This window comes from Tenrec ecaudatus, chromosome 3, assembly GCF_050624435.1.
Source record: "Tenrec ecaudatus isolate mTenEca1 chromosome 3, mTenEca1.hap1, whole genome shotgun sequence".
In the NCBI taxonomy this organism is placed as follows: domain Eukaryota; kingdom Metazoa; phylum Chordata; class Mammalia; order Afrosoricida; family Tenrecidae; genus Tenrec; species Tenrec ecaudatus.
In genome coordinates, this window is record NC_134532.1 from 179,508,192 (window position 1) to 179,531,091 (window position 22,900).

The 22,900-nt window shown below is 44.0% G+C and overlaps 1 protein-coding gene across 1 annotated transcript in view; it reads left to right on the plus strand.

The window, feature by feature from the left end:
- The window catches only part of ATP8A1 (ATPase phospholipid transporting 8A1), a 190,663-nt gene that overhangs the window by 128,938 nt on the left and 38,825 nt on the right, over nucleotides 1–22,900 (plus strand). Inside the window, exons 19-24 of the mRNA XM_075544993.1 lie at nucleotides 6,669–6,852; nucleotides 6,950–7,060; nucleotides 14,049–14,123; nucleotides 14,228–14,350; nucleotides 17,558–17,636; nucleotides 20,307–20,368. Of these exons, the coding sequence (XP_075401108.1) occupies nucleotides 6,669–6,852; nucleotides 6,950–7,060; nucleotides 14,049–14,123; nucleotides 14,228–14,350; nucleotides 17,558–17,636; nucleotides 20,307–20,368 (634 nt within the window). The remainder of the gene's footprint in view (nucleotides 1–6,668; nucleotides 6,853–6,949; nucleotides 7,061–14,048; nucleotides 14,124–14,227; nucleotides 14,351–17,557; nucleotides 17,637–20,306; nucleotides 20,369–22,900) is intronic.

Here is a 22,900-nt window from a genome sequence, read left to right on the forward strand (position 1 = left end):
TTGTCCTTCCTTTCCACACCCAGTAATTTTTTCACCTGTCTTTCCTACTCAGAGGATAAAATGTGGAGAATTTGTTACATCGTTCTCCTATTCTCTAGGTAAAGAGCAAATCAGTCACACTTTGGCTCCTAACAGCAGACCATTAAGAAAAAGGACGAGCAGCATGGAAGGATGAGCTGGATCTCTCTCTCTCTCTCTCTCTCTCTCTCTCTCTCTCTCTCTCTCTCTCTCTCTCTCTCTCTCTCTCTCTCTCTCTTGAAAAATGTCCATTTATTCTGCTCCATTGACATTTGTTCATCTGCTATGTGCCCAAAACTATACCAGGTCAAGAAAACAAGCTATGGTTTAGGCACATGTGCAGTAGCACTGTGGACAGATTCTGTCCTCTGGTGTGAAGGTGGCGATAAACATTTCTACTCAGTTGTTTTCTCTTTAGCGCCTTTTATAGCATTTGCTCATAGGTTCTGTTGGGTGTGCACGCACACACATTAATCCATATGAACAGTCTGTTTAAAATGTTATCTGAACCATGAAAACCAAAGGCAGTTGTAATCGACTTACAATAACGCAAGATTCCGGGGAAGAGAAGGTTTGCATCTAAAAGGCGTTGCAGAATGGAACTCTTTTGGAAATTGTGTTCTTGGTTGTGTCCTTTGGATGACCATCTGTATTTTAGTTCTGTGGACTTCTGTCCTACAGTTTAAGGTTCCTTTGTGCCGTACATCAAGAGATGTTGGTTTTGGAGGTTAGGAAAGCATTTGCCCATCAGTCATTGACTAACACATTTCTCTTACCTAGCCCTGGCTGAATGTTTCCTTATGCCCGTGTGCTGAGTTTCATTTTTAAAGATTTGCTATAGAAGTTGCTATTTCTTTTCCTCCCAGTAAGAGATGGGTGGTGAGTTTCCAGAAGAGTTGTAACCATTTTGTAATTTTAGTACCTCTAACACAAATTTTTATTTGCTGAATTTTAATTCCTTATTAATTCAAAGCTTTAAGAATGAATAGAGGGTATGTGCGAGCTAAATAAAATCCAGAACATTAGGTTTCCTCTCTTTTCTGTAGTTTCTCTTTTAGCCCACACATTATGACTCCCTGGTGAACAGGCAGATATTCACAGGAGAAATGTAAGGAAGTTCATTGCAAAGGAAAAATACAGCAGATGCTCCCTCTAATGATGCTGGCCTCTAAATCGTAAGCAGGAGTAGCACCCTGCTCCTTTGGGCTTTGTCACGAAATAAACACTTCACCATAATTAAGGAATCCTAAATTCTTCCATGATCGTTAAATGTTGCTGGATTAACTTTCTAAAGGCAACCTTATTTCTTTCTCACTACCATCGAGTCGATGCCAGCTCATAGCGACCCTATAGGACAGGGTAGAACTGATCCCTCTCAGTTTCCAAGACTGTAACTCTTTACAGGATCAGAAAGCCATATACATCTTTGAGATAATAATATATTAGCAGTAGGACTTTTTATGTCTGTGGGTATGTATATATGTGTGAAATTTGAAATACTCCTAATAATGTATCTGCACAGACACGCATGCAGTCTTTACCCATAATCCACTCCAGAGGTGAGTGTTTTAGCTAACCCCATTAAACGATGGGTCACCCTATTTTTTTCTCAGGCCGAATGGTAAAAATGCCTCATGCTCCTATCTTATGTCACAGAGCGGTGAGAGTTACTACATAGCAAATAGGAACACTAATGACTAACATGTGCAGAGACTGCAGCCAAGGCACAGTGTACTCCGTGCACTTCTAGCTTGTATCGCAGAAGACCACCCTGTGAGTGAGGAGCCACGCGGAGAGCGGCGGGCCTTCCCGGTGCACGGTGGATGAGTAGTCTTCTCCCCTAGAGGCTCCTACGGCTCCCAGAGCAGAAAGAACAGAAGAGGACTGTGCATAGCTAACTTCTGATGCACAGCCGGGGATTTGAGGGGAAAATAGAGAGAGCTGGCAGGATGTTTGGGAATTACCTGATGATCTGCTCTTTGTAAATGTCAAGTTCTAGATCTTTTCATCCAAGGAGGCCTGCTGGTGTCGAGTGGTGTAGTGCTTGACTGCTAGCTGACTGGTGGTCATTTCGACCCACCAGCCACGGTGGTGACAACGATTCAAAATTAACAGCCACCCATTTCTGTCAACTGGGTTCCGCCTCGTGGCACCTCTCCAGGGTGAAATAGAACAGCCCCACAGTGTTTCCAAGACTGTAATCGGGAAGGAAGCAGACCGCCACATCTTGCTCCCTCAGAGCTGCACCTTTGGGTTAGCAGCCTAGCGCTTCACGACTGCACCCCTCTGGGATGCCCGCCTCCCCCAGTAAAGATTTAAAAGCCAAAACCAAGCTCGCTGCTATTGAGTGGGTTCAGACTAGCATTTGTTTGCAGAACTACCCTTGTGGGTTTGGGAGGCAGTAAATCTGTGTGTGTGTGTGTGTGTGTGTGTGTGTGTGTGTGTGTGTGTGTGTGTGTCATTTATTGCGGTATTTTACAGCTCTTGTAACAATCCATACATCAATTATGTCAAGCACATTTGTACATATGTTGCCATCATCATTTTTTTTAATCATCTTATTGGGGCTCGTATGACTGTTATCACACACATACATCCATTGTGTCAAGCACATTTGTACATTTGTTGCCCTCATCATTCTCAAAACATTTGTTTTCAACTTGAGCCCTTTGCATCAGCTCCTCATTTTTCCCTTCCCTCCCCCACCCTCCCTCCCTCAAGAACCCTTGATAATTTATAAATTATTTTTTCATGTCTTACACAAACCAGTGTCTCCCTTCACCCACTTTTCTGTTGTCTGTCCACCTGGGAGGGGATTATACGTAGTTCACTGTGATCGGTTCCCCCTACCTCCCCCACCTTACCCTTAACCTTCATGGTATCGCTACTCTCATTATTGGTCCTGAGGGATTTTTCTGTTCTGGATTCCCTGTGTTTCCAGCTCTTATCTGTACCTGAGTTCATGCTCTGGTCTAGCTGAATTTGTAAGGTAGAATTGGGGTCATGATAGTGGGGTGGAAGCATTAAAGAACTAGAGAGGGAAGCTGTATGTTTCATAGGTGCTAACTGCACACTCACTGGTCTCTTCCTTATGACCCTTCTGTAAGGGGAAGTCCAACTATCTGCAGATGGGCTTTGGGTCTCTATGCACTCCCCCTCATTCACATTGATATAATTTTTCCCCCTGATTCCCATCAACACTTCATGATCACACTGGCTGGTGTGGATTTTGTTGTTTTCCATGTGGACTTTGTTGCTTCTCAGCTAGATGGCCACTTGTGTATCGTCAAGTCTTTAAGACCCCAGACACTATATCTTTTGATAGCCAGGCACCATCAGCTTTCTTCACCATATTTGCTTATGCACCCATTTTGTCTTCAGCGAGTGTGTCCAGAAGTTGAGCATCATGGAATGCCATGTCATTAGAACAAAGTGTTCTTGTGTTGAGGGAATACTTGAGAAGAGGCTCCCTGTCTGCTACCTTAATATTTATCATATATATATGGACATCGATCTATTTTCCTCTTGTTATATATAAATACATTTACATGTCTGTATTTAGCCCTCTCTAAATTCTTTGCCACTAGTTCTTTCCTCTGTTTCCTTTGGCTTTCCTCTTGGGAACACCAGATTTAAAGCTCTGGGTAAACTCTCGGAGTTGCCAACACGTGTGCTATTGGCATGCGGGTGAAGACGATAACTGCAAATTGGAAGTAGGGGGAATCGTCGTGTCATGGCCTCTCTTTGAATGAACCGGACCTTTTGAAGAGTGGAGTGTCTGGATCAAAGGCAGGGAGCATTCCAGACAGCAGGCCCTGAAGCAAACAAAGTTGCTCTGCCACACATCACGAGTTTGTGCGTTTGGTTTGTGGTGGTGGGCTGTCCTGGTGTCGGTTTTGCTCATAGCGGCGCTGTGTGCCGCAGAATGAAACACTGCCCGGACCGTAGCCATAACGATTGTCGTTAGGTTGGAGTCCATTGCGGCAACCACAGTGATGATCCATCCTGTTCAGGCCCTTCCTCTTTTCACTGCCCCTCAATTTACCAAGCATGACGTCCTTCTCCAGCGACTGGTTTCTCCTGGACTCATATCCAAAGCACCGGCGACAGCGGCCCACCATCCTTGCCTCTAAGGAACATTCTGAGTGGCCTTCTTTCAAGACAGACTGCCTGATCTTTCGCACATTTATAGTTTGAGTGTTTAATTATGTTGTATTTAAAATGTTGAAGCAATTCTCACTTAAACCCTGGTGTCGTTGGCTAGAACTGCTGTTTCCACCCCGTCAGCTAGGAGGGCTGCTTCTGCCTCTGGCCTCTTCTTTCAAGCTACCCATTTACTTTGCTCTTGGCCATGGACGCCGATCTCCTTGCTAGTGTCAGTTGCAGTGTAGTTTGGGGATGTGCCTCTCACTACAGTCTTTTTCTATAAGACGAAACAAAGCAAACAAACAGGCATTGGCCTTGCCCAGGCCATTCACTAGGTTAGCCACATGCCACACAGGGTCAGAGTCTCAGAGTTGATTTTCATTTGGGAGTATTGAAAATTGCAGTGTCGGGGAGAGAGCAGCGGTGGATTATGCTCATGATGAAGAAAGGTTAAAGCAGCGCTTTTCGGGTGCATCTTTAAATCGCTGCTGGAGTTCTGTGTTCAGCTTATGGAAACAGTGCTAAGGTTTCCAGATTCTACTGGTCCCATGGTGCAGCGTCGTGACATGTAGTTACGCTGTGAGCCTGTGCAGGGAACCTAGTCAAGATTTTTCAAGTGCTCCCTGCCTCTCCTGTCCATTTCCCATTTACCTTTCCTCCTTTCCTGGTGAGCGCTCTTTGTGGCTGTGTAATAGCTGTCAGCTACAGTGCTTGTTCCAAGTGTTGAATGGGGGCCAGTGCACTCACCAGTTTGCATTAGCTTGTTCGGAGAAATCAAATAAAACATGCAAAATAAATGAAAACTGCTTTGAAGAAAACTGGGGCTCTCCATGAACGCGCCCATTAACGTCTGCTACTCATTCGTTTCTTTGCTGTGTTCACGGTAATAGTATTTTTGTACTTTTGCCAGGAAATCTAAAGAAAAATTAAAAATTACTCACATAGCAAACATTTCTCGTGTGCCTCTTCTGGATCAGACAATTGGAGCGCAAAGACAATGAGAGAATGGTTCCTGCTGCCGGCAGCTCACGGTCTGTTGCAGAACCCCTCGGTCTCGAAATAGAATCCAGAGCTCCGGAATGGAGCCTCCTGAAGACACGTGTTGAAAGTTTTCCCAAAGAACTAGTCAAAAAAAAAAAAGAACACAACAAAACAGTGCTTAGAAGTAGTGATCTTCCCAAGTAACTGGTCTTTTATTTTGAAGGAGAATAAAAAAGTATTACCAGATGTTCTAGAAGATATTAGATCTTTACGCTACTTAATCTTAACACAGAATTTAGTTCTGAGATTTTGTTTCTTTAAAATTGTGTGAGCTGAGCTTTTTTTTACTACTTATTTACCATCATAGTAGTTTGCTGGGGCCAGTTCCTTGTTTGTTCTTCCTATCTTTCTTTCTAATATCCCATTCGATGCCGGTGCCATGTTAAGCTAGGGGTGCTAATGCATGCTGTCCTTGAACTCTCCCTTCATTGTCTTTTCTTTATTTTCTTCAATGACCTCTTAGGAAATTTCAGTAAGTTACATCAGAGTTAACACCAGTATGGTTTGGGCTCTGTAGATGTACAAACGTGCTGGATACAATTGATGTATGGATTTTTATAAGCACTGTAAGAGCCCCCAGTAAAATGATCGAGTGAAGTAAATTTTTTTAAGAAGTCGCTTGGCTTCTGCTCAGCTATTAGTCAGCCATCAGCTTGGGAAGAACCCTGAGACACGTGAACCGTCGCCACGTCAACCGTCGCCACGTCAACCGTCGCCACGGCCTCAGGGTCTTCCTGGGTTGCAATTCCCTAGTTCACGGTAGTGTCTAAGAGCACTTCAAACGGTTACCCAAACCCCTCTTTTTAATTTGAGTCTTAAGTTGTTTTAAGAGTATGGGACTTTATCTGAAATCAGCTTTAAGAGGTCCAAAACTTTTATAATCCAAGTACTATATAGTATTTGTAGGGAAAAGATGAGGCTGTCTGCTCATGTAAAGAGATAGTTTTTAAAACCCTTGTATCAGATACACTTGACAGCAGAGAACTGGCGGGCAGGGGATTGCTTTCAACTTTCTAAGAGTTAGTGTTTCGACCGTCATTCAACAGCCTCTATGACTTACTTTTTCTTTTTCTTTTTTTGACTTACTTTTTCAATGTAAAAATAAAGCATTAGATATTCTGTTGTACTTGTTAGAAAATAATGAAATGTTATTGAGTCACAATGGTGTCTATGGAATAAATGTTATTTATTCGAATAACGAGACATTCTAGCTTCTATTACCAGGCCATTTGTCTGGAAGATGTCTCTCTTTCCTTTATCTGTCAATCTATCTACCTACCTGTCTATCTCCCTTCAAGTCATAAACAGAACTAAGCATTTGCAAACCTAAGACTTGGTGCAAATGGTTCTCACTAGAGAGCTATCCATTTAGCTCTTCAGCTTCCTCTTCTCAGACACAATAAAGTTTCAACATCCCCTTTGTTCAGAAAGCAGAGGTAATTGGTCGTTTGTTTTAATTTAAGGGTTTCTCCTCTTCAAAAATCCGAGGTTGTTGAGATGGTTAAGAAACAAGTCAAAGTCATAACACTGGCGATTGGTGATGGAGCTAACGACGTCAGCATGATACAGACGGCCCACGTTGGTGTCGGGATCAGCGGCAACGAAGGTCTCCAGGCAGCCAATTCTTCTGATTACTCCATAGCGCAGGTAAAGCCTCCTTCCCCAAGGACGCGCCATTGCGCAGCCTGCTGACGCCGCCGTGGACGAGAAAACAGTAACGGCCCCTCCCCTTTTCTTCTTTTAGTTCAAGTATCTAAAGAATTTATTGATGGTTCATGGCTCCTGGAACTACAACAGAGTCTCCAAGTGCATCCTGTACTGCTTCTACAAGAATATCGTGCTCTATATCATCGAGGTAATCGCCGTGTGGGTTAAGACTCTCTGCCACTTTGCAAACTCTGTTCACAAGTCGGACATTTGCCTTCAGTGTCTCATCCCCTGATTTACCCAGTTTCGTTTTCAGAGGGGCTTGCAACAAGACGGTCAACCGTGGAGATTCACTGATGTGAAGCTTCAATGTTGTATTACTCTGAGAGGAATGTCTTTCTGTCTTTCAGTACGCAAAACCTCGGATTGACTGACCTATAGGGACAGCAAGTAGGTAGGGGTTTGGGGCGGGGGATAAAGGGGAGACGATGTCAAGGAGTCCAGGAAGAGAAAGGTTGTTTGGAAACTGATTGTGGTGGCAAGTGTACAGTGCTGCTTCACGTTTGAACTCTGGCACGATGCGCTATATGTCTGAACTCCCCACGAATGCTAAATTAAGATCAATATTAAAAAGATATGTCCATGTAGAGTGTGGGTGCAGTGCAGGCCCTCCCCGGGGTCACGTTCATTCCTGGCTGTGTCTTTGAGAGTTTGCAGGTAAGTCTGTTGAGGTGCTCGTGGTTCTTGCCTACGGACTCAGCTCTACTTTCCTGTGAGAAACGGGTCCGCTCACGACCTCCTCGGTGCTGTGGAAGCTGCCTGCCTGTGCGGCACGCGATGGCGGCTGTGCTGAGCGTTGGCCGTGCGTGGAGTTGGTGCAGTTGTTCCAAAGTGAGCACATTTCCGTAACATTCAAAGGCGAGCAGAAGTCGGCCGTTCATCACCGGGACGGCCTGTCTGTTTTCAGTTTTGTCGAGCTACTGCTGTATATGTGTACGTAGATACACAGGTACATACATATATTTTACTCAAAAACACACAACAGAAACTGTGTAGGGACATTACATATATGGGGATGTATTAGAGAAAAAAACAAGGGTGTGATAAACACAAAACCTAGGTTAACTGGTCTCGTTCTGGGTGGAAACAAAAAATTAAAGTCAGGATAGACGCAAGTACCTTGGTGTGCATTTTATGTTTCAAAACTTCGATTTCTATTATCTACAGGCTTTCTTATCTTGATATACTGCACTGTAAATCAAGCCTGATTCGTGCCTGCTATAAGCTTACTGATCAAAACACAATACATGTGTAATTTAAATTTTTCTAGGAGCTGCATTAGCAAAAATAAGAAAGTAAAGGTCAAATTAATTTTATTGAAGGTATTTTGTTACTCAATCCAACATATTCAAAATAATATCACTGCCGATGTAATCAATTTGTGTTTTACACTGACAGCCCTTCTCAGCTTCAACCAGCCCCATTTCAGGCCTGCAGTAGCAGTGGGCGGCCCGTAGGCACCATAGCGAACACCTCGAGTTCTACTTGCCGCCAAGCTGACCCCAAGTCTTGGCGGCCCCTTGTATGTTGGATTAGAACCGTGCCCCGCCGGGCTTGTGAGTTAGGCTGGGTGATCTAGAGAAGCAATGGTAGTGACACTACGTGTGTTTGTAACTAGACAAAGAGTTGTATCAAGAAATGGTTTACACAGTTGCGGTCCGGTCCAGTCCAGTCCCAGGAGATGGTCGTACTAAGAGGCAACCGAAGGGGTCTCCTAGATTCCAGGCATATTCTTCTTACCACCATCTGCAATACCATCCCAATGTCCCCTTGTAATCAGGATCAGTCACACACTGACACGGTGCTGCTCCCCTCTGCCTGTTGATCCAGAGGCTCGAGGAGTCCAAAGTGGCCAGGAGGCTTCCTTAACTTCCAGGTTAGTGGGATCCGTGCCAGGTCCTGGTGCGAGTACTCCTCCCCATGGAACGGAGACCTCTAGACCCAAAGGGCAGAGGCTGAGGGACAGGAAGCAAACGCAGTGAGTGGATCACCACCAGTAATGGTGAGCGCTGCCCTCCCGTTTCCACCAATTGGTTCCTGGACCCGTGAATCCTGGCTCTTGGAGAGACAGCTCCAAATAGTCCATGCTGGTTCAGAGCATTTACAACCTCCTGGAGAACGTTGTCCCAACCTCGCAAGGGGTTGCCACCAAGAATTCTATTAACCAGACTTTTCCTCCAAGATGAAATAAGTAAACTAAAAGGTTACACGAGGGCCTGATAGGTGAATTATTCCTTTTAATTCTACATAAGGATATTTTCTAATCATCAGAGCTGTTTTCATTATACTTCAGCTTGAAAGGTTATCCGTGTCATGCCCCTCTTCCAGGCTGCAGAGCGTGACAAGCAGCTCTCTAGAAATTAGGGAGAACATCTGTCATCTTGCACTCCGCTCCCCATAAGCCTGCCCGGGACTCCTTTATAATGTTCCCTGGTGCCCCTTTGCCCTCTCATCTGTTGGCAGTGTCTTACACACCTCGGCGGAGAAACAGGGCCTAATTATTCACTGTATGGAAGTGCTTCCCCAGGGAAAAACAGTCATTAGATTCTACACTTTCCCTGTTAACACGTTGGCTGGAGACTTCTGTACTTTTGATTCCAGTCTCCGTGCTGCCCCCGTTAAGAAGATGCTTATCTCTGTACTAAATGTTCACTGAGCAAAGTCGTTCCGAGTCAGGCGAGTAAAATGCAAACTTAATGTTGAAGTATGCCAACCTTAATCCATTTATTAGTTACTAAAACTCTGGAATTAGGTTATAACCCCTTCAGTGAAATAATCAAATATTTAGGAACATAAACAAGCTAATTCGAATCTAAGTACAAATGGGTGAAATAAAATATCCATTAAGTTCAACCGAAGAACTAGGTAGATGCTCTCTTTCAAACCCCAAATTATGTGATTTTTCTGCTTAATTAGCCTTCAATTTCACTTGGAACTTAAAGGCTTTCGATGAGATCAATGCTAGATTTGATCATCTGGATCCGTCTGTATTTAGAAGCAAAATGCACTACCGAAATCTCATAAATGAGATTTACCAAATTTTGCATATATGTGTGTGCACATATTTGTATGTGTGTTTAGAATTTTTTTTATTATTTTCTAACATTTCCACTTCCCTCTCTATTTCTATCTTTTCTCATTTTCTTTCACTCCCCAAACACTGACGTTCAAAAGCATGTCAATTTGTATAATTTCGTTACACGGACTTTTGAAGATTTTAGCCATTTGAAGCCACTGCTGGCACAAATTTAACTTTGGGAAAATGAAATCAGACGCTTGCCCCTTTCCATTTTAAAACCTAGATTGTTGGGCAGTCTGCAATGAAGTGAGCAAAATGTTAGGAACTGATGGGGCGTAAAGTGCGTAGTAGGCGCCAGTGAGGACCTAGCTCTGTGCTCTCTTCCGAACCCAGAGTGATGTGACTTGTGCTTGATGAGCCTTACATTTCACTGGGCTTATTTAAAGCCTTTTCAGGAGATATTAGCACCACTCAAATTCTTTGCACTTGCAAAAGGAAGTAAGTTATACTCTTTACCGGAAATCTCGTTTTTCAGTTATTTTTCTTTTAGCACTTTATGGAAATGTACTTTGAATATAATTCAACAATCTTGGAAACAAATTGACCTTTTAAATCAATTCCCAGATACCCAACTGTTGCCAGCTAAAACAAGTTCTGCAGATGTTAATGGCTCATGTCAATACTGTGAGTGAATAGACAAAAAACACATCTGTGTGTGTGTGTGTGTGTGTGTGTGTGTGAGAGAGAGAGAGAGAGAGAGAGAGAGAGAGAGAGAGAGAGAGAGAGAGAGAGAGAGAGAGAGAGAGAGAGACTGAGACCCGGACCAGGCATGGGAGCAGAGGACTCCCTGACCATTTGTAAGCTCCTGTTTAATATGCAGAAATGCACCATCAGGAAAAGTCTGAAGCTTTAGCTGCCACGCCTCTATTCGGCTGTGGAACACAGGAAATAATACCAGGAGAGGCAGGTCTGAAGTTTCTTGGCTCAGAAAGGAATTGTCTACGGTTTTAATAGATTGTGCCCGCTTTTCCCATTGCTGTCTGCCAGGAATGTGGCCATCCAGCCCCATTGCTGGGAGTTATAGTCACACCAGTAAATACAGGTACTCTGTGGGTGGTGCTATGTACTGCTTACTTACAGTGCTCACCCAGTCGCACTTCTAGAGGGTCATTTGAATTATTGGCTCTTAAGAGTTTTGTTCTTTGGGAGATTTTTGGTTTTGCGTACTTTTTATTTTTAAAATGTCATTTTAAAAATTTCTCTGCAACAATTATTTTTTCCCCCGACAAAGGGAAACCTTTTCTTTCAAATGGTTTTCCAGGTAAGCTCCCAAGGCAAGGTAGTCACTCTAATGGTCAAAGTCTTTGATCAAAGTCACCAAGGTGCTGCCTCCCAGCAAATCGTGCTGCAGGGTGGATTCCCTGAGAGGCTGTTAAGTAACCCTGAGTCCCCTGCCTCCTCCAGGGATGGATGTTTTCTTTCTGTCTTCAGGGTTTGGATTTTAACTCGTTACCACAGACTAACTTGAAATTGGCCCCTGGGCAAGCTCCTACGTTGTTAAAACACCTTTTTCCCCCCTTTCAAAATATATCAACTTGAATTTCAAAATGGTGGTAGGAAGGTGTGAGATACTTTCTCTTGTAATTTTTCCTTTTAAACAGTTTTAAAGAAGCTAAAATAGTAGCTTCTGAAAAAAAAACCCCGAAGTGAGGTTTAAGGAAACAAACACAGCATGTACCCATGTACCTTCCTTCCAGTAGGAAAAATTTTAAAAGCTAAAAATGCTGTGTTGAGAGTCGTGTAAAAACGTTTCATTTCTGCAGTGTCGTATTTGAGCATAAATGTTGAGCTGAAGCCATTTGTTTGCAAAAATTTTCATCTAAAATTCTTTTAAAATCATTGATTTGAAGGGAGAAAAAAATGGATTTGAAAGGGGGTATTAAATTTCAAGTTTTTGAGTCGGCAATGACTGTTACATACATGAAGCTAGGGTACCATCCCCACTTCCATGTGCTTGCCCGCACACAAATTTATTAACGTAAGCATAGTATGAACAGTATTGCAGATACATTTATAACTGTAATCTTGGTGCCAGGCTGTGTCCATCAGGTGAATGTAGTTTGCATGTAGACCCGTGACTGTCTTTGGACCAACTAAGTTTGGACAACTCTGGAGAGACTGAAGCAGCTATCAGTGAAAATGTGTGTTTAAAAATCCCTTCTATTTCATTCATACCCAAGAAAGAGCCGCTTAATTTGTATTAAGACCACTGATCAGAGTCGCCGTCTCAGGCACAAAAGCCATCACCGGCACCTGAGTACCACGAATATGTATTTACATAATCCACACGCCAGAAAGGCCAACTGTGAAAATGCAATGCGGAGCATGAAAGTCTGCATTGCCAACTTGTATCCGCTTAACACTGGAGGGGAAAGCCCTTTAAAGCCAGCAGCAGCCGCACCCCCGGAATAACCTCGGTGGGCATGCTCAGTCCTGGACAGTTTGCAGACTGGCCCCCAATTTAAGGCAAATTGTTCAGAATGTTGCTGAAAATACATATAACAAAGCATGTAAGAATTTCTGACATCACCCTGGATTTCTCTGCACTTGTTGCTGCTGCTGCTGTCTGTGACAAACCCGGCACATTTGAATTTAGCTCTCCTGTGTGTCGGGAATCTGCTGGAAGGCAGTGGGTTGGGCGTAGGGCTACTTCTGTTGCCTTTTCCACATCACAGAACATTCGTTGTTGTTGTTGTTGTTGTTGTTTTAATGCATGCTGCACCGTGCCCATCCACGGTGAAGAGGTAGATCAGTGTGGGTCCAGAAAGTGTTCATAGGGAGGCCAGGCTGGGTACATATTGATAAGTGGTGAATTTGCAACAATTCTTCCTTCCATAATGAGGTGAAATGAAACGTGAAGTGTGGCCAAGTGTCCGCAACTCGTAGCCCAAAATCCCCTTGACGGCGTGTCAAGGGTGCTTTTCTTGAACCATCTCTTGTTCAAGTTATGTTTTGATTTTATTGTGTTGTGTGCATGTATTGTAATCTCACTTCTGGGCCAGCCTTTTTACGCTTTCTAATTAGTTTGATTTTAAATGACCATTTAGGTCTGTTTTTTTTTCTTTTCTTTCTTTTTTATAATGTCGGTAGCTGGAATTACTGGTAGTCATTTTAATTTTTCATTTCGTGCTGGGGAAACTTTCTCCGTTGTATTGCCAGAGTTCAGCTATTTAAGAGAATTGCAGCTATTTGTAAGTTGTTCAAGATTATTTTTATGAAATGTCCAATTTCATTTTCAAAATGGTTTCATCCCGATGTAACTTTCTGGTGAAAACACTAACCAAGAATTATAAAGATTTTCTTCTGCAAGTACTTTGACGCATTTTTCCCAGATCTCAGAATCCATCCTAAGAAAACAGAGAGATGTAAGATTTCTGGACAAGAGCTTTAATGAGAATTACCGATTATAACAAAAATTGGAAGCAAGCGGATTGTCCAAAAATAATTACATCCACGGTATAGCGGTCAGCCATCTGTGAACAGACTTGTAAAGAATGCGTAACAACTTTAAAAATACATATTATGTAGCATTAACATTGTAGATTGTAGGTTTCCAGGAAGGTGCGTTTGTGGTGATACATAAATAAATTATATGACTACAGAGATGCAAAAGAAAATAGTAATTGCATTGCTGTTCCAGGAAATTGTTTAATTTCTGTGCTTTCTAAATAAGCAAGTATTTTATAATGAATAACTAAACCACAATCATCAGTATTTTGAGAGAGGATTGCAGCTCTAAAAACTTAACAGGCCTGAAGGAGCAAGATCAAAAAATTCTTTCCAGAAACAAAGTTGAATTTACTTTTTAAAAAATCTTTATTTTTCTCCTAACATAAAGTTTAGAGAAAGTTGTTTTTGTTTGTTTTTAATTTAAATTCTGCCCTATACTTGTAAAAACTTAAACAGCAACATACTTTCAAAGGTAAAGCAATACCAGGTTCAAGAGAATTGCAAAACTACTCTGTTAGTGTTCCTGGTAGGTGATGTACAACTGACTCTAAGCAACGCATTTATATTTAAAGTTCTAATTTGGGGATTTGTGCTGCTCTCTTCCTAGATCTGGTTTGCCTTTGTTAACGGCTTTTCCGGACAGATCCTCTTTGAAAGATGGTGTATAGGCCTTTACAATGTGGTAAGTTTAGGACATTTGACCATTCCCACTTTGTTGACTGCTTCGAGATAAGCGGTCAGGCTGCGCTTGGTCGCTCGGTGTAATCGCGGGTTTGTGCACTTTAGATGTTTACCGCGATGCCGCCCTTAACTCTGGGGATATTTGAGAGATCCTGCAGGAAAGAGAACATGCTGAAGTACCCTGAATTATACAAAACGTCTCAGAACGCGCTGGACTTCAACACCAAGGTAAGGCAGGCCCGGCCCGGGCGTTGATTCCCTGGGCTGTCGGGGCTCTTCTTGCTCCCGTGGGGGCTGCTCTTCCCATCGCAGAGACGCTCACCCGAAGCGAGGTGGCCGTGGGAGGGCACATGTGCTGAAAGTTCAAGGATGAACCGAGAAGGCTGTTTTGTGTAAAAATTAAAACACAGCCACAACACCTCGCCGGCGGTTTGCCGGGCAGCAGGAGAAGACGCTACCGTCCTGGTCTCTGCCTCTGTCCTCGCCGTGGCCTGGGCAGCACCCACTCCCATCAGAAGTCATTCCACACCGGCCGGGCTCTCTCACATTTGGTGAGGGTGGGGGCGGCGGGGAGTGTGTATTATGTCATTCTTTATTAGTTGTCTGCTTCGTAGCATGCTGTTTTCCTCATTAGAATTTCATGTTATTTATATTTGCCATCAAAGGGTAAGAGGCCCTGGAAAGGCGCTCACCTAGGGGCCATATCACTATTTCAAGATCGGGGGAAATGAGAAGTGATTCGGACGTCTAACGTTGCACTTACATCCACTCTTGGAGCTCTCGTCCTATGTAATCAGCCGCGGCAATTGTCATCTCTTACAGTCTATGGCAGGTCTCCGACCCAGCAACTAAAATATCGCGTGGTCTGCAGAATTCACTTTAAAAGCCATCTGCACCTCTATCTGCTAATAATTGAGGTTCCTATATAGTGCGAAGCGGAAAAAAATTAACTTTAAAACAATGAAGGCAGGTGCTGTTTTGAAGTAGTAATACCAATAATTGTGGTTGTTGTTAGTTTTACAAGAGCAACTAAATTACCCCATCACCAAATTTTTTTCAATATAATACACACTCTTTTAACCTGTTACCATTGCTTAGATGAAGCCTAAATTTAGTATTTTGACTATAGGACAGTGAATATATTTTAATATTTATGAACTCCTAAATTTACCCAATGACACATTCCCAATATACCAAGAAAATAAATGGAAAGGGTGTTTTGGTGCCGTGCGTGATAGGGCTAAGTATGTAGCCAGGAGGTTATTCTGCTGAGGCGAGATCTCCCTCAATGTGGGTGTACGTGTGTCCACAGCACTTAGCCGTATTCTTTAAAAAACAAACCCAAAGCTTAAGCATTCTGTGATTGCTTTGGTTGCTCTCATTGGTTCCAAAAACTATCCCCCCACCCATGGTCCCCGTTACTACTTCTGTTCATAATATGCAATGGCTCTGCTCTTACTTTTGAATTTTTTTTATTTTTGGATTTGTTTCTGATGCTCACTCTGTAATTCATTTGAGCACATTGCTGAGGTTTTCTTTTAACTCTCTATCATGAGGGGTTTCCAAAGGGTGGAAAGCCACAATTGGGGCTGATGCAATGGACAGTGAGCATTGTTTCCCTGAAAAAGTAATCGGAGAATAAAGAAATCCCCCAGCCTACTGGCCTAATGCAATCATTCTCACCCATGTGGACAGTTACATCAAATCAGTCACTGATCACAATCTACCATGGCTCAGTGCCAGAATCATATCTCCTGAGCTACTTTCTGAGCCACAAACTTGCCTGTGCCACATAAATTGATGCCCCTAGAATTGCACAAAGCTATCTCTGAAAAGCCACGTCTTTTCATCATGCTCTCAGGCCATGGCACATGGCAACTTGGCCACAGTTTGGTGGCTCGGCGAAGAAGGGAGCAGGTAGTGAGTGAAAGCATCATTCCTTGGACCCTTTGCTGCTGTCCAAAAATATTTTATTGTGCGTAGTGCTCACGCATTTACAAAAGTCACCAGAGGAGCCAAAATAAGTCCTGCAATTTTCATGCGTATGAGAACATTCATTATGTTTATACACAGTAGCCAACCATTTTATAGGGTTTATATATATATATATATATATGTATATATATATATATATACTTTTAATAATTTCAATGAAAATTCTTCAGTAAAATCCCATATAAATGTTTGAAAATTCGGAGACAAATGGCTCCAAACAGCATAGTCGTATACGTGGCAGTGTCTGTGAGTCCAGAGCATTGTTGCCCTGAATGGTGGTGCTCACGTTTGTTATGGTAAAAAGGGTCAGAGGCTCTAAGGTCATGACAGGGGTTAAAGGATTAGCATGTGACAATAAGTTCGGTCAGGAAAATGGAAAAGTAGAACTAATTTTTCTTGCACCCACCTGTGCTTTCTGTCAAATAAAAACGTGTGGTAATGACATAGTGAGGAGAAGAGACAAAGGTTAATGAGTAACACAAGTTCAAATGTGTAATGTATTGGAGCGTCAATTGGATCATACAATGCAATGTGCCTGAGTGAGCCAACAAAGGAGATTGAGATCACAGTGGAAAATTTTGGGAGGCAGGCAACTTAATTTCTGTTGTTTGAACAGCTTAGAACCATTAATACATGCCAATGGTATTTAGCATGCGTTTGGTTCGCAAGCAGCACTTTTAAGTGACAAAACTACAACTGTTTCTGAACATAAGGGACATAAGAATTTTCAACAGTGTTTCTATAACTTAATCTCACGCCCACGTTACAAAGAGAGAACCCGATAACTTGCTCTCTTGTTCTTGCAATCCCGTTAATGACAAAGTAACGGCTACTAAATGTTAGCGTTATTTGAAACTTGGTACTAACAGGTGCTAAAAATTTGTGAAAGCCTTTTATAAATACAGTCATCATCAGAATGCTTTGTTTTAAGGGACTGTATCACTTAAATGCCACGTTTAATATTTTATTGTATAAAGTGTGTATATGTATTGTATACATATATGTAAAGAGAGAAAATGCATGCTATTCTGAACGTTCCAACGTTTATACTTCTGTTACACATGGGAAGGAGAAGGGCGGGCTTTCCCCAAATTACAGTCTTCTCAAAAGTCTATTCTTCTAGAATTAAGGAAATAGCCCTCCTTAAAGAATATAATGGCCTGCATTTATTTTAAATTTTATTTTCTTTTTCGGGCAAGAAATTACACTTCTAATGGGGAAAAAACTTGAAGCTGAAAAAACATTTTGAGAAACATAAAAATAAATAAATGACCCATGAAGGTCTAAGAGGCAGAAAGGGTCTGTCGGTTCTATGGATTCACAGCGGCAGCCCGACAGAAACACGTTTTGTGAATCTAGCTCGCAGATAAAAAGAAGGGTCAGGGTTCACGGAGCTGGTTTATCGTCAATGGTTCTCATGGATTTTTTGTTTTCCCTCAGGTTTTCTGGGTTCATTGTTTAAATGGCCTCTTCCACTCTGTTATTCTGTTTTGGTTTCCACTAAAAGCCCTGCAGTATGGTAAGTAGAAAGGGTATGAATGCTGAAAGATGACTTGGCCTGCTCTGGTCAGCGGATGTTAAAAAGTACAGCGTGCTTTTGTTGATAGTATTTTCCGTAACTGAAAGTTGCACGCATCCCGAAGCCGTGCACACGTTGAAGATTTTTATTATCCCTTGGGGAGCAAAGTGATTTAATATATGCAAAGCCTTTCTTCTTTCCTCTTCGTGTTTTTCAAACTTGCAGAGAATTAATTTTAGGGTTCTCCACCCCCACCCCCAACCCTGTTGATGTATAGTTTGAAGACAGTAAGTGGTAATATTTTATGTAGTCTATTTATTATGCCTGTGGGACTCGGATCCAGTTCTCTAGACTGAACCTAATCAGACATGCTCGTGTTTTCGAGTGTACTTGAGCTGATGTTTGAATGGGATTTTAATGCTTTTATATCCATCTTGGAGGATAAGCGTTTTCTCTGCTCATGTTGAGGGAGTGATTTCACTGCGTCAGCTTTGAACGATAGGATCATGGTGTATTTCCTCTAGGCATAAAAATGATTAAGTGGTCGCTTTAGGAACGAGATCCCTGTGATGTTTAAGTGCTGCTGTGTCCAGGAGCAGACGTCACCTAGAGGTGGTAGCAGGAGGTAGGCAGCCATGCAGTGCCTCTGACCCCAAATAACAATCATGAAAAGCCACGCACACCCCACTGCACGGCCGTCCAAGTCAATGATGGCCAACCAAACAGATGCCTGTGGGCTCTTGTCCACCAGCGGTCTCCTTCCCACAGGCAGCTAGAGCGCCTTGTGAAATGTAAGTCAGACCAGGTGCCTCCTGCCTCGCAAATCCACAAAGACTTGCAGTGCATCTGGAACAGAATCCACAGCCCGCATCCTCTGTGTCTCCCCTCACAGGGCCTCAGTGCTGGTCTCCTGCTGCCACCTCGTCTTTGTCTCAGATGCTCGGGAAGCCCCCTCCCTCAGGGATGCCTTCCCAGATCACCCCGTTCGCCCCCTGCCCCCAGTTCCCCTCACTGTCGCGCCAAGCCGTCTTGTATTTTCTTCACAGTTTTCCCTCATCAGGCATGATTTCTTTGCGTGTGCTCTATTGTCTTTCTCGAAGCTGCAGGGGGGCACGGAAGGGTCGGTTTAGCTCACGGTTGTCGTCGCAGTGCCTAGCACTAGCTCCTGGTGGGCACCCGGTAAACTGCCGATGAAGTCACGAGAGCCCGTGACTTACATGAGGTTATACAGAAGGCAGCGGTTTAATGTCATAGACCGGGACTTTCGTCTCCTCTCTACCAATTGCCCTGTCAGCACAATAGCAAGTGTCTTGTCTTCTAGACCTAGAAATGGCTGAGATAAGAAAATTCTGGTAGGCCAGCAGGAGGAGGAGGAGGAGGGTGGTGTGACTTGAGATGCCAGTCACATACCTTAAAGTTCATCCTTGAAAGCGAATAATTCAGTGGCTCTAGCATTTTCACAGCATTTGGCAGCTGCCACCTCTCGGAGAAAACTTTTGGAAAAGGCCTCTCCACTCAGTAACTAATCAGTGATGCAGTACCTCGATGTAGAAAGATTTAGCAAAGTAATGCATAGGATCCATACAGCCTAAGAAATAATACCCTGGGGAAATTTACATGATCATTAAGGATTCTGTACGGTCTGGTATGGGAAGAGGTCCAGACCAGCACCACCTGGCCTAGTTCTTCCGCCTCTGATTCTAACATCCTTGGTCCTGCCACATTAGGCTTTGAATACCGAGTGTGGAAGAGGCGTCTATAAATATGCTTTACACTCTACCATGGGTAATGTTCAGCTGTGCCAATTAATTAATGATTCCCTTATTGAAATGTTTTGATTTGTTGGGTTTTTTTTTTTCCATTAGTGGTGGTAAGTCTTAGCCAACACCCCTTCCTCTACTAACACCAGGTGTCACGGAGTCAGTTCCAGCTCATGCCCCCCCCCCCAGGTATTCAGAATAGAAGCATGTTGCTCCACAGGAAGGTCGGCCGCAGGTGTCCCAGAACCACATCACCAGGGCGTTCTTGGATGTCATCTCCACACGAGTTCCAACCTTCCATCTTTTCGTTGGTTCTGCTGAGCCCAGAGCCATTTGCACCACGCAGGGACTGTCCGCTTCACCTGGAGCCGCGTTGTTCAGTCATCGCAAGGCTAGCAGAGGCCTGTAATGGGCCCTGTGGCCCTGTCCCGCCGTCAGAGGCCCATCCGCGTGGCCTCACTGTGCTCCCCAGCCCTCTCTGAGTTGCTTTTATGAATCCTGCTCAGTCCAATGCCAACAGTTTTATGGAAGGATATTAAGGCAGCTCCCTAAGTTTCTCACCCAAATTGTTACAAAGTGTCTTAGTGAGAGGTCAGAGTTGCCTTCTCCTGGCCTAAAGCCCAGAGCAGTAGGATTTTTTTTTGGTGTGCACCCTGAGACTTGTGTATCAAGTCAACTCTCTCCATATTTTAACTGTTTGAAAGTTACTGGTCAGGGTTTGATGTGAAACCCATCTTTATAGCAACGGTGTCAGACTCTTTAAAGTGTTTTTTGAAGTAGCCTCATTTCTGGCTCTATTCCGCGTGGTTTCTCCTTTTCTTCCCGAATGTTGTGACTTTCTCTTCAAAAGAATTCTACAAGGACTGCATTCAGTTTCTTCTCTAACCAGACCTCTCTTCTTTTCATGCAGGTACCGTATTTGGAAATGGGAAAACCTCCGATTATCTGCTCCTAGGAAACTTTGTTTACACTGTGAGTGAGGCCAGTTGCCTTATTTGCCTGAGAACCAGATTCCTTCCTGCTCTTTACACTCAAATGGGGGTCTTTCTGAATTTCAGGCTAGTTGACACGTCCCTTTGAAAATAAAGTAAGAGGTTTGGACTTTTAAAGGCTGTTGTACATGACCTTTTAAAAACAGCATCTAGCTTCCCTGGCCTTGTGGGACCTTGGCTGTTTGTTTTCGATACCCTCGTCACTTTTATTGCTGCCCCCCATCCCCTCGGTTGGCTTTCTTTTTCTTCTTTGGCCTTTTTACCTCCATTATCAATGAGAGGAGAAAGGTGAGGCTTTCTACTCCAGGTAAGACTTACAGTCTCAGAAACGCACAGGGGCAGATCTGCCCTGTCCTATAGGGTCTCCATGAGTCAGAATCAACCCGCTGACCGTGAGTTTGATTTGGTCTCATTGTCAGTGCTTCCCAGAATTTATAGCCAATCTTGCCGCATTGTTCTTTGACCTGAGATCAGTCATTGTTGTGGGGTCTGGTGGTCATTGAGGCAAGAGAAAGTCCCCAGACCCTGGGCCTGCGACCTGTGCTGGCCCACAAGCCTCTGTGCCCACAAGTCAGTCTGCCATGCGCTTGCCCGGGGTAACCTGATAGATGCGAGTCCATCCCTGGCACTGAACGAGCCGGGCGACTTTGGAGAGCCGCTTCCCCTGCAAAGTCAAACGCGCTGTTTGAATGCTAATGCCAAGGTCACACAATTAGTATCCGATCACAGTTTGCTCCAACCTTCCACGCCTAATTCCCCGTCCAAGGCGCTTCGTCTGCACTCCTGTGCCCAGCCTGGACAAAGCGCCGTCTGTTCTCGAGAGGGGTGAGCGGGCTGATTGGCTGATGCCATTGGTCAGAAAATTACGCGTAGTATTTCACTCTCCACTGTGGACACAGCTACATGGGAGGAAGTAGAGGTCCCAGAGGGAAGAAGGGGCTTGGCATCACGGGCACCCCCTTTCTGTGGACAGCAGCCCACTGCAGTTGTTATGGGGGAAGCAACAGTAGGTTTGGGGGCTGGGGGCTTGACAGCATGATTGCAAATCAAAAATATATAAATGGTGGGTGGAGCGAGGTAGAAATTCTCCAGGGAAGAAACCTGCTGGCAACCGTGGTTAAGCAATCAGTTACTAAGAGGCTGGCCCTTGGAACCCACCCAGTGCTCCTCGCATGAACCTGCTCCCATCCCTCTTACAGCCCCCAGCCCCTGGAGCGCTTCAGCGCTGGTATCGGGCATCGCAGCGAATCGTCACCTCCTTGGCACAGGACAACAACACAATGCATCACAGGCCTCTCCTATGGGTGCTTTAAAGTGCCGTCGGACCCAGAGGGGTATTTTAAATTCATTTATTTTAAGCTCTCATTTTAGAATTTTTCCAGAGCTTAATTTAATTGTTACACTTTAATAAGCGCCTTCCTTCCAAAGGCATTAATCCTGAATTTCCATATGTAACCTGCTGGGAAAGGCCAGCTGTCTCACTTTTCCCTGAACTTTGTGATTCCACTGGGTCACAGTGCGGGCCCCGATCCTGTGGGCAAACTTGAACGCACCTTGGAGTGTGGTGAGGTGGCAAGCCTCGGTTGGTTGCCAGTGCTAGACAAGCCTCGCCGCCAAGAGGGAGAAAACGCTCCCAGTTCATTTGGCCAAATTAGATTATTTGTCCTTTGTCTCACTGCCGTAGAGTTGCTGCTGGCTCATAGTGCCCCTACGAGTGGCTACTGGTTTTGAACTGCTGACCTCATGGCTAGCACCCCAGTGCATAACCACTGCTCCACCAGGATTCGTTGGCTATTATAAATTAGAAATACCAAACAGTGCAAGTAAGAGTCATAGGTCCCACTTCATGGCTGGCCTCTGTTTCAGATGTTTCACATGTAATATTTTGTACTAAGATAAGTGAATGGAGGGAACCTGAGCTGAGCATGCTATACTGGTCTCCGTTTACAGATACAGAAGACGCAGAAAGGTGAAGTAACTCACCTTGTTAATCAAAACGCTACCAACTGATGGTGGCTTAAGACTGCAGGACACCTGCATGGAATCCTTACTTTCCTGGTTCCCTTGTTCTAAAGGAGCCCTGTAGTGTGTGTATTGTGCTGCTAAATACAAGGTCTGTAGTTCAAACCCACCAACCACTCCATGGGTGAAAGAAGAGACCTTCTGCTCCCATAAATATTTACAACCCCGGAAACCCTAGGAAGCACTTCCACTCTGCCCTGAGGGCTCCCGGGAGTCAGAATCAACTTCATCGCGGTGGTTTGTAGAGGGGCTTTCCCCTGTTCCACAGTCAGCAGCAAAGTCACCCCCAATGGGCATGTACATAATTGCAGGAGTAGCAGACTCATTAAGCCAACTGGACAGGGTTTGAAATAGAGATTCAGAGTCTGTGTTCAGATTCCTTGAGATCCGGCTAACTTGTCTCCATGCCCTCTATAAATGTTAGAAAGTCAAGGGTTAACAATGGCGTTAATCGTGTCAGAGTCACCTCGAGACCCTTTCTTGATGGAAG